This window comes from Echinops telfairi, unplaced genomic scaffold (assembly GCF_000313985.2).
Source record: "Echinops telfairi isolate 266 unplaced genomic scaffold, ASM31398v2 ScPeMD7_7472;HRSCAF=8510, whole genome shotgun sequence".
Lineage (NCBI taxonomy): Eukaryota > Metazoa > Chordata > Mammalia > Afrosoricida > Tenrecidae > Echinops > Echinops telfairi.
The window spans coordinates 6,057,651-6,071,344 of record NW_022111376.1 but is presented as its reverse complement, the minus strand read 5'-3'; the positions used below and the strand labels follow the sequence as shown (position 1 = coordinate 6,071,344).

Sequence of the window (13,694 nt, the reverse complement as noted above, 5' to 3'; positions counted from 1 at the left end):
CAGGCTCTGGCCATCAGCCCTGACTCACGTGCCACGGTGATCTCACCATCCAACCTAGCAGCGTTCAAGGTCAGGAGAGAACAGCTCTCCTTGTGGAAAGCCAAGTGTTTCTGATAGGACTCTTCCAGGCCCTGAGGCCTGTCTCAGCCCTACGCTTTGCACCATGTCGTCCCTGCACTGGGACACTAGTGCTCATCGGCTCTCCCCAGTGACTGGGGACAGTGGGACAGGACCACCTCCTTCAATAAACTCCACAGCTCAGCCAGCTCTTTACCTTGGGGTATCTGAAAGGGATGTGAGGCTTATGGTACCCAACAGCCAGGAAGAAAGGCCTGGCCGCCGTTTTCATCTTTTCCAGTAATTGGATGGCTTGCTCCGTGCTCTGCTTGTCAGGCAAGGTGCCCTCGGGTACATCTCTCACATCCACAGGGCAGAGCAGGTTGGCATGCAGCTCTCCATCCGGCCCCCTACAGGTCTTTCAAAACAAAACATGTCATAAAGGTCAACTTTGAGCAACAAGGAGCCGTGCAGGCGCCACCCAAGGACCTTGCGTTCACGCTGCCAGCGGGCTGAATATTAGTCCCTGGACGGGCGCCTGAGAAGTGGAACAAAAACAGAACTGTTTTTCCTTTTCCAGGTGCGAGCCAGAAACCCATCAGCCAGTCCATGGTTTCCTGTGACTAATTCCCGGCCTCCAGGTCCTGACTCATGAAAAGAAATCCAAGGAGACCAATGAGCACAAAATAAAGCTGTCTACAGTTGGTCTATTAAAGGACAAAGCTGCTTCCCCTGCACTCTGAAAGAACTGAGGGAGTGCTGCCTCCCCCCGCCCACCACCCCCAGCCTTCCCCATGCCAAACACCACCCCCAGATGGCACAAGGGGCCCAACACAACTGCCCTCCAAACAAGGAGCCCCAGCAGCCTGGGGAACAAAGGCACCCTCCACCTGATTCTCCAGAGCACGGGAACCCAGCCCTGCACGCCCTTACCTTAATGTTCTCATACTTCTCCGAGGATGGATGGTAAGGTGGGATGGACCAGCTATATGGAGCGTCATCACTGTGGTTGGAAGATATCCCTTGAAAGGAGATGAAGAGAAGCCCCTCAATCTCACACAAAGGGTCTTTCACTGCCCTCGGCCCTACCCAAGAGTCCCCCACTGGGCAGGTCATTCCATCTATGAAATCAAGCTCTCGGGCCAGAAGACCCCCTCAAGGCAACTCTCCAAGGTTTCCAGCTGAGTGGTCAGCACCTGAGCTCCAGCTCTGGGCTGGGCTCTGTGGAAGGGACCCAAAAGAGCAAGGTCAGCCAGCCTATTTGATGTGGAGTCAGCTATGTCCCCAAAGTGATAGGTTCCCGTTCTAAGCCCTGTCCCTGTGAGCAAGGCTCTATGTGGAAGCAGGGTCTTTGTAGGTGAAATTCGCCTAAGGCCATGCTGGAACAGGGAGGTCCTCATGCACTGATAAGCATCCTCATGGGAAGGGGAGAGGAGAGAAGAGTAAGGGGGAAAAGGGGGAGAGGAAGGGGAGGGAGGGGAGGGAGGGGAGAAGAGAGGAGCACACAAGAGAGGGGAGAGGGGAGAGGGGAGGGGGTAAGAAGGATGAGGGGAAGGGAGGGCAAAGTAAAGAAGCATGAGAAGAGGGAGGCGGAGTGTAGGTAAGATTGCGCAGACCAGGAAACACCTGCAGCCACCAAGAAGCTGGAAGAATGCTCCCCCCAACCCCCACCACCCATGGCCAGAGCCTTCAGGCGAGTAGAATTTTTGACATCACCCAGAATTCAGACTCCTGGTCCCCAGAACTGCTGTAGGACTAAATGTTGTGTTTAGCCAGGAGTTCCTGGCAGATGGTACAAATGGTTGATGCTCGGGCTGCTAATGGAAAGGCTGCTGGTTTGAGGGGTCTCAGAAGAAAGGCCCGGAAATCCCCTTTGGAAAAATCCCCTCTGGAGCACAGTTGCTCTGATACCCACGGGGGTGCCAGGAGGTGGACCTCCCTGGATGGCAGACGGAGTTTTGTCTGTCTGATGTCCCCGATGTTATGCTTATCTGCTCCAGGAGGCCAGCCTTTCAAAGGGTGCACGGGAGCCAGGCAAGGTCCTGTCAGCACTCGTGCTCTCCTCCAACTGAAGGAGGAGGTAGCTGAGGCCTAGCCACCACCATGGGACCGGAAACAGCCAGCCCAGTCTCCAGGACCCAATCACTGGGGTTCCACCACTCAGCACTCCATAAAGGACTGCCTGGGAAGGTCCTGCATGGAGTAGGTGAAAAATGTGGGAGAGACCTCCCAATCCCCAGAGACCAGGCTTCACGGTTGGCTCAAGACTAGTGGGACCCCAGAGACATGGCCCTCAGTCCCCCTTCAGGTGTGGCTCAAATTTCAGCCATCTAATAGGCCTCCACAGGACAGACCGGCCTCTGAGGGGAGGGCCGCGCTCCCCTCAGAACTATCAGCCATAGGACACCCAAAGGACACCATTTGCCCAAGAAGTAAGCTCAAAGGCAAGAAGGGGCAGGCAAGCATGGAGGGCAACCAGAAATGGGGAGGAAGTGGGAAGCACTGGTACGTTGGTGTGGGGATTGTAATCAATGGCACAAATCAATACGGGTAGGAATGGGTGAATGGAAAATTCATGTTCTCTGTCAAATTTCACCCAAATGACAATAGAAAATGATAGGATACTTACAACCCACCAAACAAAGCCACCGCCTAGGCCTAAACTCAGAGGTCTACAGCAGGCAGGCAGAGAGGCTACTAGGGGAAGCCTGGGCCGGAAAGCTGCAGGGATGGGCAGGTAGGAGCATCATGGACAGAGGCTGAAAAGGCAGGTGGGAGGCCTTCTGGGGTCCAGGCCTTTGGGAGAGGCCAGAAGGGAAGTCCCGCCAGCAGTCACAAGGAGCTCCACCAGGACCTCCAGGGAGTCGGTGCAGAGGGACTGACCCCAGGGGCGGGGTGGGTGGCCCCATAGTGGGGAGCAAGCTGGGGTTCCAACCCCTTACCCCAAGAGCAACCTAAGGCAACCAACTTGACCACTGAACCTGTTTCCTGCTCAGCCAATGACACTGAGAGTAAGGACCACCCCTATGCCAGCTGTAGCATGCAGCTGGCACCCCAAAGTGGCTGCTGTCACCCTTGAACAGGCCCATTGTGAATGGCATGAAAACCCAAGTGCACACGGTGTCCACAGGACTACTGGCTGGGCAGCTGCTGTAGCCCTGGCCCTGAGATCTCGCTGGCCCCCATCCCCCGCCCCCCTCGCTCCAAGTTCCCCACTTCCCCCCAGCTGAGCTCAGACAAGGAAGCAGCATCACGAGGTGAATGCCAGCACTGCAGAAATCTCTGTTCCACTTGGGCTTTCGCTTGCCCTGCCTAACTGCCAGGCAGGCTCACCTTCAAAGCTGGACCTGACTTATCCCGGTGGGCACCACCCTCAACCTGGGCTGGCCAGCTGGGTTCCCCGAGGCAATTACAAAGCTAGGAAGTGGCAGCGCTGCAACTGGAATCCAGGCCCCGGATGTCTGGTGGCACCACGATGGTCCAATGGGGCACTACACTCCGGTGTACTTGCACGTTAGACTCGCACTGCTGTGAGAAATGACTTTGGAGAGCGGGGCCAATATGGACGCCTCCTCTAACAGTTAAACAAAGCATCTCCACAAGAGCTAGCAATTCCACAGGTGGACTAGAACCTAGAAAACCAGCCCCACCGCCACTGCATCAACTCGCACTCATAGCGACCCTACAGGTCAGGGTAGAACTGCTCTGCAGGGCTCCTGAGGCTGTAAACCTTTAAAGGAGCAGCCAGCCTCATTGAACTCTCTCCTGAACAGGGGCTGGTGGCACTGAACTGCCCACCTTATGGTTGGTAGCCACACCCCAAAGGTATTTGCCCCAAAGCCTTGAAGGCAGGAACTCAGATTCACAGACGTCAATGTTCAGCGCACACGGTTGACAATAGCCAACTGGTCGACCACCCGAGTGACCCCGGAATGCATGGAACTAAGTCAGGCATTAAAAACAAGTCCCCAAGGACTCCGCTTTCACATAATGTGGTTGCCCATTATGTGAGCACAGAAAACCGGCTGCTGTGGCTAAGGCGTGGTTATATAGATTTCATTCCCCACACAAAAAACATGTTAACTAGATGGGAAAACGTTTGTCAACGTGGCAGGCCATAAAATGGCGGGTGTGGGCTGACCTGGAATCCCCAAGATGCTGCGCACCAAACAGGATCAGCTCAAAACAGAGTTCTCTGAAGCGAGGGTGGCGACTGGACAAGAGGTTGGTCCCCTTTAGTTAATACTTCCCTTGCTCCCATTTCTTTGGGTCAAATTACAACACCCAGTTATATAAATAAGAGAAAAATGTTTTAAAGCATGACTGTGAGTGGGTCACGTGCAAGCCCAGCTTCTCAAGCAGGCTCCAAGGACAGGAGTGCGGCTCCCGGTGCACTAAAGGCCCTCCTCCCATGGACCTCTGCCACACAGTGGGCCTCCGATGTTCTCACCTGACCTCACGTGGCTGGCCAACCCTCAGGAGCAGAGGATGATGACAAGAGCTGGGCTCGCACCCTCCCCTCCCCACCCTGAAGGCCCAATCAGTCCAGGGCTCATTTCTGAGAGAAGAAGGGCCCCTTCTTCCCCTTTTCACTTCCAGTGAAGCCCTCCCAAGGCCAAGGGCCGCCCTGTTGGGACTGGAAACCAAAGGGAGGCCAGACTCTGGCATACCAGGGTGAAAGACTTTTCCAACCGACATGGTCACATAGCCCTTCTCTTTGAAGTACTGGGGGATGGTGGAGAAGTTCCCAGCATGCACTCGCCAGTAGGAGTTGAAGTCATAGAGGCGGGTGGTGTCAGGCCTCCTCCCGGTGAGGAAGGACACGCGACTCGGGGCGCACACTGCTTGCTAGGAGGAAACAGAAGCAGAGTTAATCATCCTCAGAGAAAAACAGATTTGTCATCTAGAAGGTAACCAGGCAGCCTGCTGAGGGCCTCGGTCAACAGCTTGGGGGGCTGAGTCATACAGCTCTCAAAGCCAATCAGGCCTGAGCTGTCTTTCCCGGAGAGAATGAGGTAAGCAGTAGATAATTGTGCATGTTGGCACTTCACCATTGCACTGGGCAGAGCCCCCGCATCCACCCAAAGGTGGCACTCTACATGGGAAAAAGGATGGACAGGGATATCCTGAGCACAGGAAGGCACAGGCTTCCTTGTGCGGGGTCAACTGGCCTGCATGGTCACCAAGGTCCAGACTAGGGTTCCCGCTACCCCTGAGATGCCAGGCGCCAACAGTGCCATCTGACCCAGTGAAGGGCTGTCCCTCAGTGCACAAGGCATACACCCACACCAAGGGGTCTGCACACATACCTGGGCAAAGGCATTCTGGAAGAGGAGGCTGTGAGATGCCAGTTGGTCGATGTTTGGGGACCTCACCAGCTTGTCTCCATAACATCCCAGGGTGGGGCGCAGGTCATCCACAACAATGAAAAGGACATTCAGAGGATCTGCCAGGGAGGGAGGGGGGCTGTCGATGAGATCAAGCCTGTGGGCACTAAAGCCTTGTCCCTATGATAGGTTCTGGGGTAGTGAGAGCCCCTGAGCTGGCCTCTGCACCTCACCAGCCAACCCAGCTCAGTCAGTGCCCAGGCTGGGCCTGGGGGGCACGTGGAGTGGCACTGGGGGCATAAAACCCACACTCTGCCTTCGTGGGGGTTGGGGAGTACTGTGGGTAGAAGCACAAGTCTTGGGTCGTGGGATCAGGTTTTGGCCACACCTCAAGGCCAGAGGAAAGACAGATCTAGGGAGAGAGCCAAAGGTTAAGGTGGAGGGGGGGAAAGAAGGATGTATGCATACAGAGAGGGAGTAGTAGTACAGGGAAGGAGGGATGAAGAAGAACAGAGAGAGGAAGGAGGATTGATGGTAAGAGAGATGAAAGGGCAGATAAATGGAAGAATGATGGAGGGGGGAGGGGGGGAGAAAGAATGAAAAAGAGAACTAATGGAGGGAGGGAAAGACAGATGGATGAAAGGAGGGAAGGGGAGGAATGGAGGGCAGATGGACAGATGAAGGGAAGTGGCGGGATGGACAGATGAAGGGAAGTGGCGGGATGGAAGACTGCGTAGAGGAAGGGAAGGAGTGGAAACAGGAAGCTCGAGGGAGGACAAGATGAATAATGGAGGGGGGAAGGAGGAAGGGGGAAAGGGGAGGGAGGAAGGGGGGGGAAGAAGGGAGAGGGGAGGGGGAAGATGGATGGATGAGGAAAGAGAAAAGGGAGCAAGATGGAGGAGAGGGAGGAGGGAGGATGGATGAAGAGAAGGCTGGCTGGCTGGATGCATGGAGGAAAATGGAGGAAGGGAGGGAGTGAAAGGATGGAGGAAGGGAAGAGAACGAGGTGGAGAGTCAAAGAGGGGAGAAGTGGATGGATTGATGGAGGGAAGGAGAGAGGGAAGCTGGGTGAATGGATGAACAGTAAGAAGGGAGTGAAACTGGACAGATGAGGCGGGAGGAATCAGGGCCCATTGGGATGGATGAGGCCAGGAAGCCGGGAGGCTGGGAACCCGCGGCCGGCGAGGGCATGCGACTACACCTGTGACCGAGTTCCCCTGCTCCGCAGACTGGAGGGCGGCACAGGCGGAGGCCAGGACGAGGCACAGCCGGAACAGGCCCCGGCCGGGCGACGACAACATTTCTGCTTCGGCCCGCGCCCCGGAGCGGCGCTGGCCGGCTTCGGCCCGACGGGCCGAGGACCAGCCGCCGCCGCAGCCGTGGCGCCAGGAACAAGCGCCACCAACTGCGCCAAGCAGCCGCTGCCGGCCCACTGGCCCGGCCCGGTCCCAGTGCGCCTGCGCGCGAAGCCTTGCACCGCCCCTCAGGGGCGCGGCCTGCAGGCGCCCGTGGCTCTGGCGCGTGATCCGCGCCCCCGCAGTGGGCGGAGCTGGAAGTTGCCTAGACCCGCTCCAGCCTGGTTGCTGGCAGTCAGGGTGCCCTCCCCGCGCCACGCCTGTCATGGGGTGCCATGCCCTCCCTCCTCTCTGCTGAAAGCATATGTCTCCTACTGCCAGGCCAAGGCCACCTCCTCCAGGGCGTCCTCCTTTCCTGCTGGCTGCAATCCGGAAGGCCAGCAGTTGGAAACCACCAGCAGCTCCGTGCGAGCAAGACCTGACAGTCTTGGAAACCCACTGGGGCAGTTCTACCCTGTCCTCTGGGGCCGCTGTGAGTCAGCATCAACTCGATGACAATGAATTGGTGGTTTTTGTTTGTTTGTTGTTTTGATTTGTTTACCATCTCCCTGGAGCCTTGGTGGTATAATGGTTATGTATTGGGCTGCAAATCTCAAGAGGAGCGATTCGAAACCACTAACTGCACTGCAGGAGAAAGAGGAGGCTTTCTCCCCTGTCATAGGCTCCCTATGACTCGGGAAGGACGTGATGGCAGTGTGCTTGGAGTTTGGGGGTTCTCTTTCAACCAGAAGCCTGGGCAGCATAGTGAGCTAGGCATTGGACTGTTAACCACAAGGTCAGCTGCTCTGGGTGGGGAGGGGAAGACGACACTGTCTGCTCCTGTAAGAATTTCACTATGAGTCAGAATCGACTCCGTGACAGTGGCTTTCCTGATCATCTACCAAAAAAAATCCTAAGGGCCCCGATCACTGCCGTCCCCAGTCTCTAAGCGTGCGGGGCTTCCAGGCACAATGAAGAAACACACCTATCGTTTATCTGAGCAGCTGTCCAGAAAGTAAATCAGGCTGGATGCTGGTACCAGGCCTCACAGGCCAAGTGTCACCAGGAAAAGGCCTCTCTGGTGGGGAGGGGAGGGAGGGAGGCAGCTTATATGATACAAAGCAGAGCTCCAAGCTGGAGTGCTCAAGGCCTTGGGCTGTGTGGGAGGGGGAACGAGAGGCTGTTCAAGGTCCAGCTCCTAGTGACCCAAGGCACACAGTGAAAAGGCACTCAGTCCTGCACATTCCCATGATTTACAGAAGTAGATTACCCGGCCTTTCTTCTTCATATGCTTTAATCTGGACCGAAGGGAGTGGCCCAAGAGGTACCTACATCAGGAATACAACCCTGGTCTCCTTGGAGAGCTGAGAGGAAAGGGGAGGAAATAAAGTAAGGAAGAAGTCATGGGGAGAGGGGAGAGGGAGGGAAGTAGGGAATGTGCTCGCTTCGGCAGCACATATGCTACAAAAAGAAGGGATAGGAAAGTAGTTGATAGGGAGGGGGAGAGACTGAGGGAGAGGAGACAAAGACAAAGAAGTGGGGAGATGTGTGAAGGGAAAATCACTTCTGGGAATGGCATCAATCACCATCTGCCTTGGGCTGAAGGTTGAGAAGGACATCAAAGTCCTCTCTACTCAACAGGGACTTTCTGGAGAAGTGAACCAGGCCTTCCACCTGGACTCACTAAAATAACCAGGCTCCCCAACAGGCAGGCGATCTGTTTTGCCCCCAGCAACACGCTCCACAAAAAAACATTTGCTCTTTCGTTCCTCCCTGCCAAACCATAGTCAGTTGTCACCATCATTCTCATTTTGCAGGTCTAGATGTGTCAGCCCGGAGAGGCTAATGACTTGACCCAGCTTGACGACCAGGTTATGCAGAGCAGATGGCAGCAGCCAGAGCCTGTGTATCAGAGTAGCAAGTGGCCATTGCTCTCGGGCCTGCTTTGCACCAGCAAGGGGACACTGTTCAAGCTAGAGCCGGGCGGAGACGCCCCTGAGAAGAGCCAACTTCTGCCTCCTCTTGCCAAAAGCCTGGATGTGGCACCCCAAATCCTTCAGGATGGGCCAATCCCAGCCAAGGGCCCAAGGTGCCAGGCCAGGCCTCAGCCAGCACGCCAACTATCCTTTGTCATCCTGGCACTTGTCCTATCCTGGTGGCTTCTTAGGCTTTGTTTTCTGTAGCAGCCTGCGTGACCCTAGAAGCTCTTCATCAACGCAGACTACAGCGATGGTGGGATTCATTTGTAAGTCTTCCTCCAGTGGTACCTTCTTCTCGAAGCTCGCACACTACAGCCCTAATTGTAATTTTATTCGTCCCCTTCCAAAAGCCTTCCATTTTTGCTTCAAGCGACCCAGCTGCCTGGGAGACAGATAGTAGACGTGAGTTCCATCTCTGTGCACTGAAACATGGTTAGAAGGGCCGAGGTTTTCTTCTCTCTTTGAGCACAGTGAGAAGATGTTAAAAACCATGCATAGAGTAAAAGGATTCCATCTAGCCCAGTATCGCTAGGGTGACTAAAGAAGGGGAGAGGACAAAAGCTGTAATGGTCCTGCCGGAAGGCAAGTCTCACTGGGGATCGATGCAGGCCTGGAGGAACTTGAGGAGGGACGGGGGCATGGGGGGACAGTGTGACCTGAGAGTGGAGGGGCAGGCCTTCAGAAGAAAGGCAGGATCTGTAGGACATTCGGCGGTGGATGAGGGTGAATGGGGAAATGAAGATGATGGCAGTTGCTGCCTCAGAAGTACAAAGGCCATCTATGCGCTTTTCAAAACATTACAAGGAACAAATGTACAAAGGTGCCTGAGACACTGGATGTATGGATTGTGTAAGCGTTGTACGAGCCCCCGATAAAATGATTTTTTAAAGAAAAAAACAACATTGCAATGACCAAGACATACATGCAGGAGAAAGTGAAAGCCCACGTAGCTACATATGTATGTCTGTCTAGAATCCCCCCTCTTCCTGTTAGGTGCCTTGGTGTCCGCTCCACTCATAGCAACGCCTTGTGCAATAGAAGCAAACACTGCCCGGTCATGCCCCATCCCCACCATCACTGCTGTGTTTCAGCCACTGTGTCGATCCATCTCATCAAGCACCTTCTACTTTACAGACCATAATGTCCTTGTCTGAGGACTGGTCTCTGCTGCCGACAGGTCCTAAGTATGTGAGAGGGAACCTCACCATCCTCACCTGTAAGAAGCATTCTGACTGTACTTGCTCCAAGACAAAAATGTGGAACTTTCAATAATCTTCATCACCATCGCAGTCCAACCGGTTCTTCTGCAGTCTTCTTGATTCAATGTCCAACTTTCACATCCACAGGAGGTAACTGGAAAGTTCGTCGCTTGGGTCAGGAACACCTTAGTCTGCAAATTGACATTCTTACTCATCGACACTTCACTTTTTTTAAAGTGCATTTTTTGGGGGGGAGGGGCCCTTACAGCTCTTAAAAAAAATTTTATGTAAATCATTTTATTGGGGGCTCGTACAACTCTTATCACAATCCATACATACCTCCATTGTATCAAGCACGTTTGTACATTTGTTGCCTTCAGCATTCTCAAAACATTTGCTTTCTACTTGAGCCCTTGGTCGTCAACACTTTAAAAAGGTCTTGTGCCATAGATTTGCCCCATGCAGTATGGGCAACATTTTTTGACTGCTGCTTCTAAGAGTGCTGACTGTGGATCAAAGCAAAATGAAATCCTTGCCAACTTCAGTCTTTTCTGTTCATATACCATTCTTACACACATACACACGTGAAATATAGTTGTCTGCTTTTACCTTTTTAACATGAATCTATAGCATTGTTCCATGCTTTTTCACTTCATAGACCTTGGCCACATTTCCACCTAAGTATATCCAGATCTACCCCACTCTTTTGAACAGCGGTGCAATGTGTAGTGTCTGCCTGTGGTTTACAGGGGCCCTGGTGGTGTAGTGCTTATGAGTTGGGCTGCTGACCACAAGGCCAGCAGTCTGGAAAGACGGGGTTTTCTACTCCCATAAAAAAATGACAGACTCGGAGACACACGGGCCGTTCTACCTTGTCCTAAAGGGTCACTATGAGTTGGCATTGACTCAATGGTAGTGAGTTTGGTATGGTGTTATTATTGCTTTTTATCTGGGAGACCCGAGTTCGATTCCCAGACAATGCACCTAATGCACAGTCGCCACCCATGTCTTTGGCAGCTTGCATGTTACTATGGGACTGAATAGGTTCAGTGCAGCTTCCAGACTAAGATGGACTAGAAAGAAAGGCCTGCCAATCCACCTGGGCCAACTAACAACACTATGAGGGACCGTCAACAAGTTCATAGCAAAGTGGATTGCAGAGATAATAGAATTTTCCAATGACTTTTTTGAAGCCACCTCTTATGTAATTTCTTCCATATAATTTTTAATTTATCACCTTTTGGGGTGGATATTTAGGTTGACCCCAACGTTCCCAATTAAAAATGAACCATGAATACCACTGGACGTATGTGGTTGCACACCTGTCCAGGCATTTCTCTTGGCTCAAATCATATAAGTGGAATTACACTTGATCTTAGCCAAAGGGCGGAGAAGTGATGTGGAATTACAATGTCAAAGGATATGTGTATTTCATATGCATTAACTCACTGCCATCGAGTCAATTCCAACTGCCCCTGTTGGTTTCCAAGACTGTAAACCTTTATGGAAGGAGAAGTCCTCCTCTTTCGCTCAAGGAGTAGCTCATGCGTTTGAACTACTGACCTTGTGGTAAGCAGTTCAATGTATAGCCCACTATGCCACGCAGGGCTCCTCTCCCGGCTTGCTAGACATTGCCAAATGTTCTACCAAAGAGGCATTCCCGCCCCCAATGTATAAGGACACTGCCCATCGCTATCACTGTTTCAGTTTTGCTGAGTTAAGATAGTCTTTTGTGGTGGTGTCAATTACCCATTCGATGCTTGTTCTTCCGTGGATTTTCTTCGGATTGACTTTTCCATATTTTTGGTTGCTTGTCCAATTAAAATTATTGGTGGGGGAGGGGGGTAACAGGGAGACGCTGTCAAGGAGTCCAGGGGGAAAAAAAAGGTTTGAAAACTGACTGGTAGCAATTGGACAATTCTGTTTGATGTGATTGAACTATGGAATGATATATGTATTAACTCCCAACTAATAATAACTTTAAAATATATGAGTGTCCCTGAATTTGATTCTCTAGTCAACCCGGACTAACACCTAATTGTTTTGATTACTTTCTGCTTTCTGTTTGAACTGAGACTTGTCTGTTTAATTTTGTTGTTGATGGAATTGTTTACTTATTTGTTTGTTTGGTCTGATTTTCTTTTTATGAACACCAGGATATATAATCTATAGAGATAGTAACTAGATTAATGGTGTCTTAGGGTTATGATAGGGGAGGTTGAGAGATAATGGGGAGCTAATAACAATGGAGATAAAAATGAAGAAAATAACCTAAATTTGATTGTGGTAATGATTGTACAATTCTTTTTAAATATAGTACATGAATTACCTGTCAATAAAATAGTTAAAAACATAAAAAATAAAATACAATGATTAGGAAGAAGGCATTGAAGAAGACTGTGATGTGGGTCCCTTTGTGTGTCTAAGGGATCATCAAGCTTATCAACTCCCTTTCCTGGGCTGGAGGGTCAGTAACGATACACAGAGGAGCCATTGCTAAATGGAGGCATGTGTCAACTTGCTCGAATGGAATGCATGTTGTCCAAGCGCTCTAGTAAGAGCACTTCACGTCCGTATTGTTCTGAAGGCCAGTGTTCCTTCTGTGGGCCTCGCTTCTCATTTCTGGGAACTCAACCCTCCCTGGCAGTGTTACTTGATGTCCTTTGGTGTTACTTGCTGTCCATGCCCCCTCTCTTGTGTGTCTCATCTCTCTGTTGCATTTGCTCTTCTCCTAATTCTGAAGGCGTTCACTTTGGAATCAACCGTTATTCCTATAACAAAAGAAACCCCCTTCTTCTAAGCCGGATCCTATATACAAGGCTTTATACATTTGGGGACTGCTATCAGCAGAACCTCTCTCTCCCTAACAAGTCTAGAGATTCCAGAGCAAACGTGACTGAGATCCAGTGTTCATAGGATAGGCATCGCTTGAGGACAGACTCTATCCCTTCCTTCTGTGGCTGTATCCCCCTACTCCAGTATCGTTGCTTTCATTCAAGGGCTCGCCAGGATGGCAGGGTGAATGGAATGAACTCGATGGGAAGCAAAATGTTCAGGTGTCTTCAGCCCAACAGCTGCACGGAGCCTTCTCACTCTGCACTGAGTGTCAGACAGAGCCCTGCCCCAGTGGGCACATGCAATGGTGTTTCAGGCTGGCTTCTCTACAGAAGCAAAACCAGTAAATGATATATTATTAGCTAGATCGAAGACAACCAGCTCTCATCGTTGTAGAGGCTGGCGCGTCCCACATCCATGGGTTGGATGGCAGGCTGGAGGCGTCTGCTGACTAACATAGCTGACAAAACTAAAGTCTGATGGCAGGTTCACAAGCTGAGAGGCCAACTGATCCAAGATCAGCAGTTAAGACTGCAGGATGCTGGCTCAAATTTCCCAAAACAGAGGTTAGATGATGATGAGGCAAATACAGGATCCAGATGGAGCAATAAGCCAGAGACCTTTTCCCAAACATCCATACACACAGATGCTTTAAACCATGCATGGAAAAACAGATTTAAAAGTTAATCGAATATTCTCATGAATTTTTTAAACCCTTAAAGGGGCAGTGAATTATTTCATGTGAATCTTCTAGCCAAAGTCGCTAATTCCCACCAAACGACCTTTCCCTGCATGGGTCTTGCCAGAAGAAGCCAGCTCCTAGCACAATCACTACGGGTTTGGTAGGCGCAATTATACAGCGATAATAAGTAAATATTATAGTAAAGTTATAGAGAGCATGAGAGATAAAAGAGATATATAGAAATAAATGGAGTCAGACACATATTATGGTAGCATGCTCAC

At 51.6% G+C, this 13,694-nt stretch overlaps 1 protein-coding gene across 2 annotated transcripts in view; it reads right to left on the bottom strand.

The window, feature by feature from the left end:
- IDS (iduronate 2-sulfatase) overlaps positions 1-6,776 on the bottom strand; it is a 16,606-nt gene extending 9,830 nt beyond the window's left edge. For both annotated transcript variants that reach the window (XM_045285498.1, XM_004715616.2), the window contains exons 1-5: positions 6,586-6,776; positions 5,367-5,503; positions 4,728-4,905; positions 991-1,079; positions 275-475 (exon numbers count right to left, since the gene is read on the bottom strand). In XM_045285498.1, coding sequence (XP_045141433.1) covers positions 275-475; positions 991-1,079; positions 4,728-4,905; positions 5,367-5,503; positions 6,586-6,685 — 705 coding nt within the window. In that variant the 5' untranslated portion in view covers positions 6,686-6,776. The remainder of the gene's footprint in view (positions 1-274; positions 476-990; positions 1,080-4,727; positions 4,906-5,366; positions 5,504-6,585) is intronic.
- Positions 6,777-13,694: the final 6,918 nt, after the last annotated feature.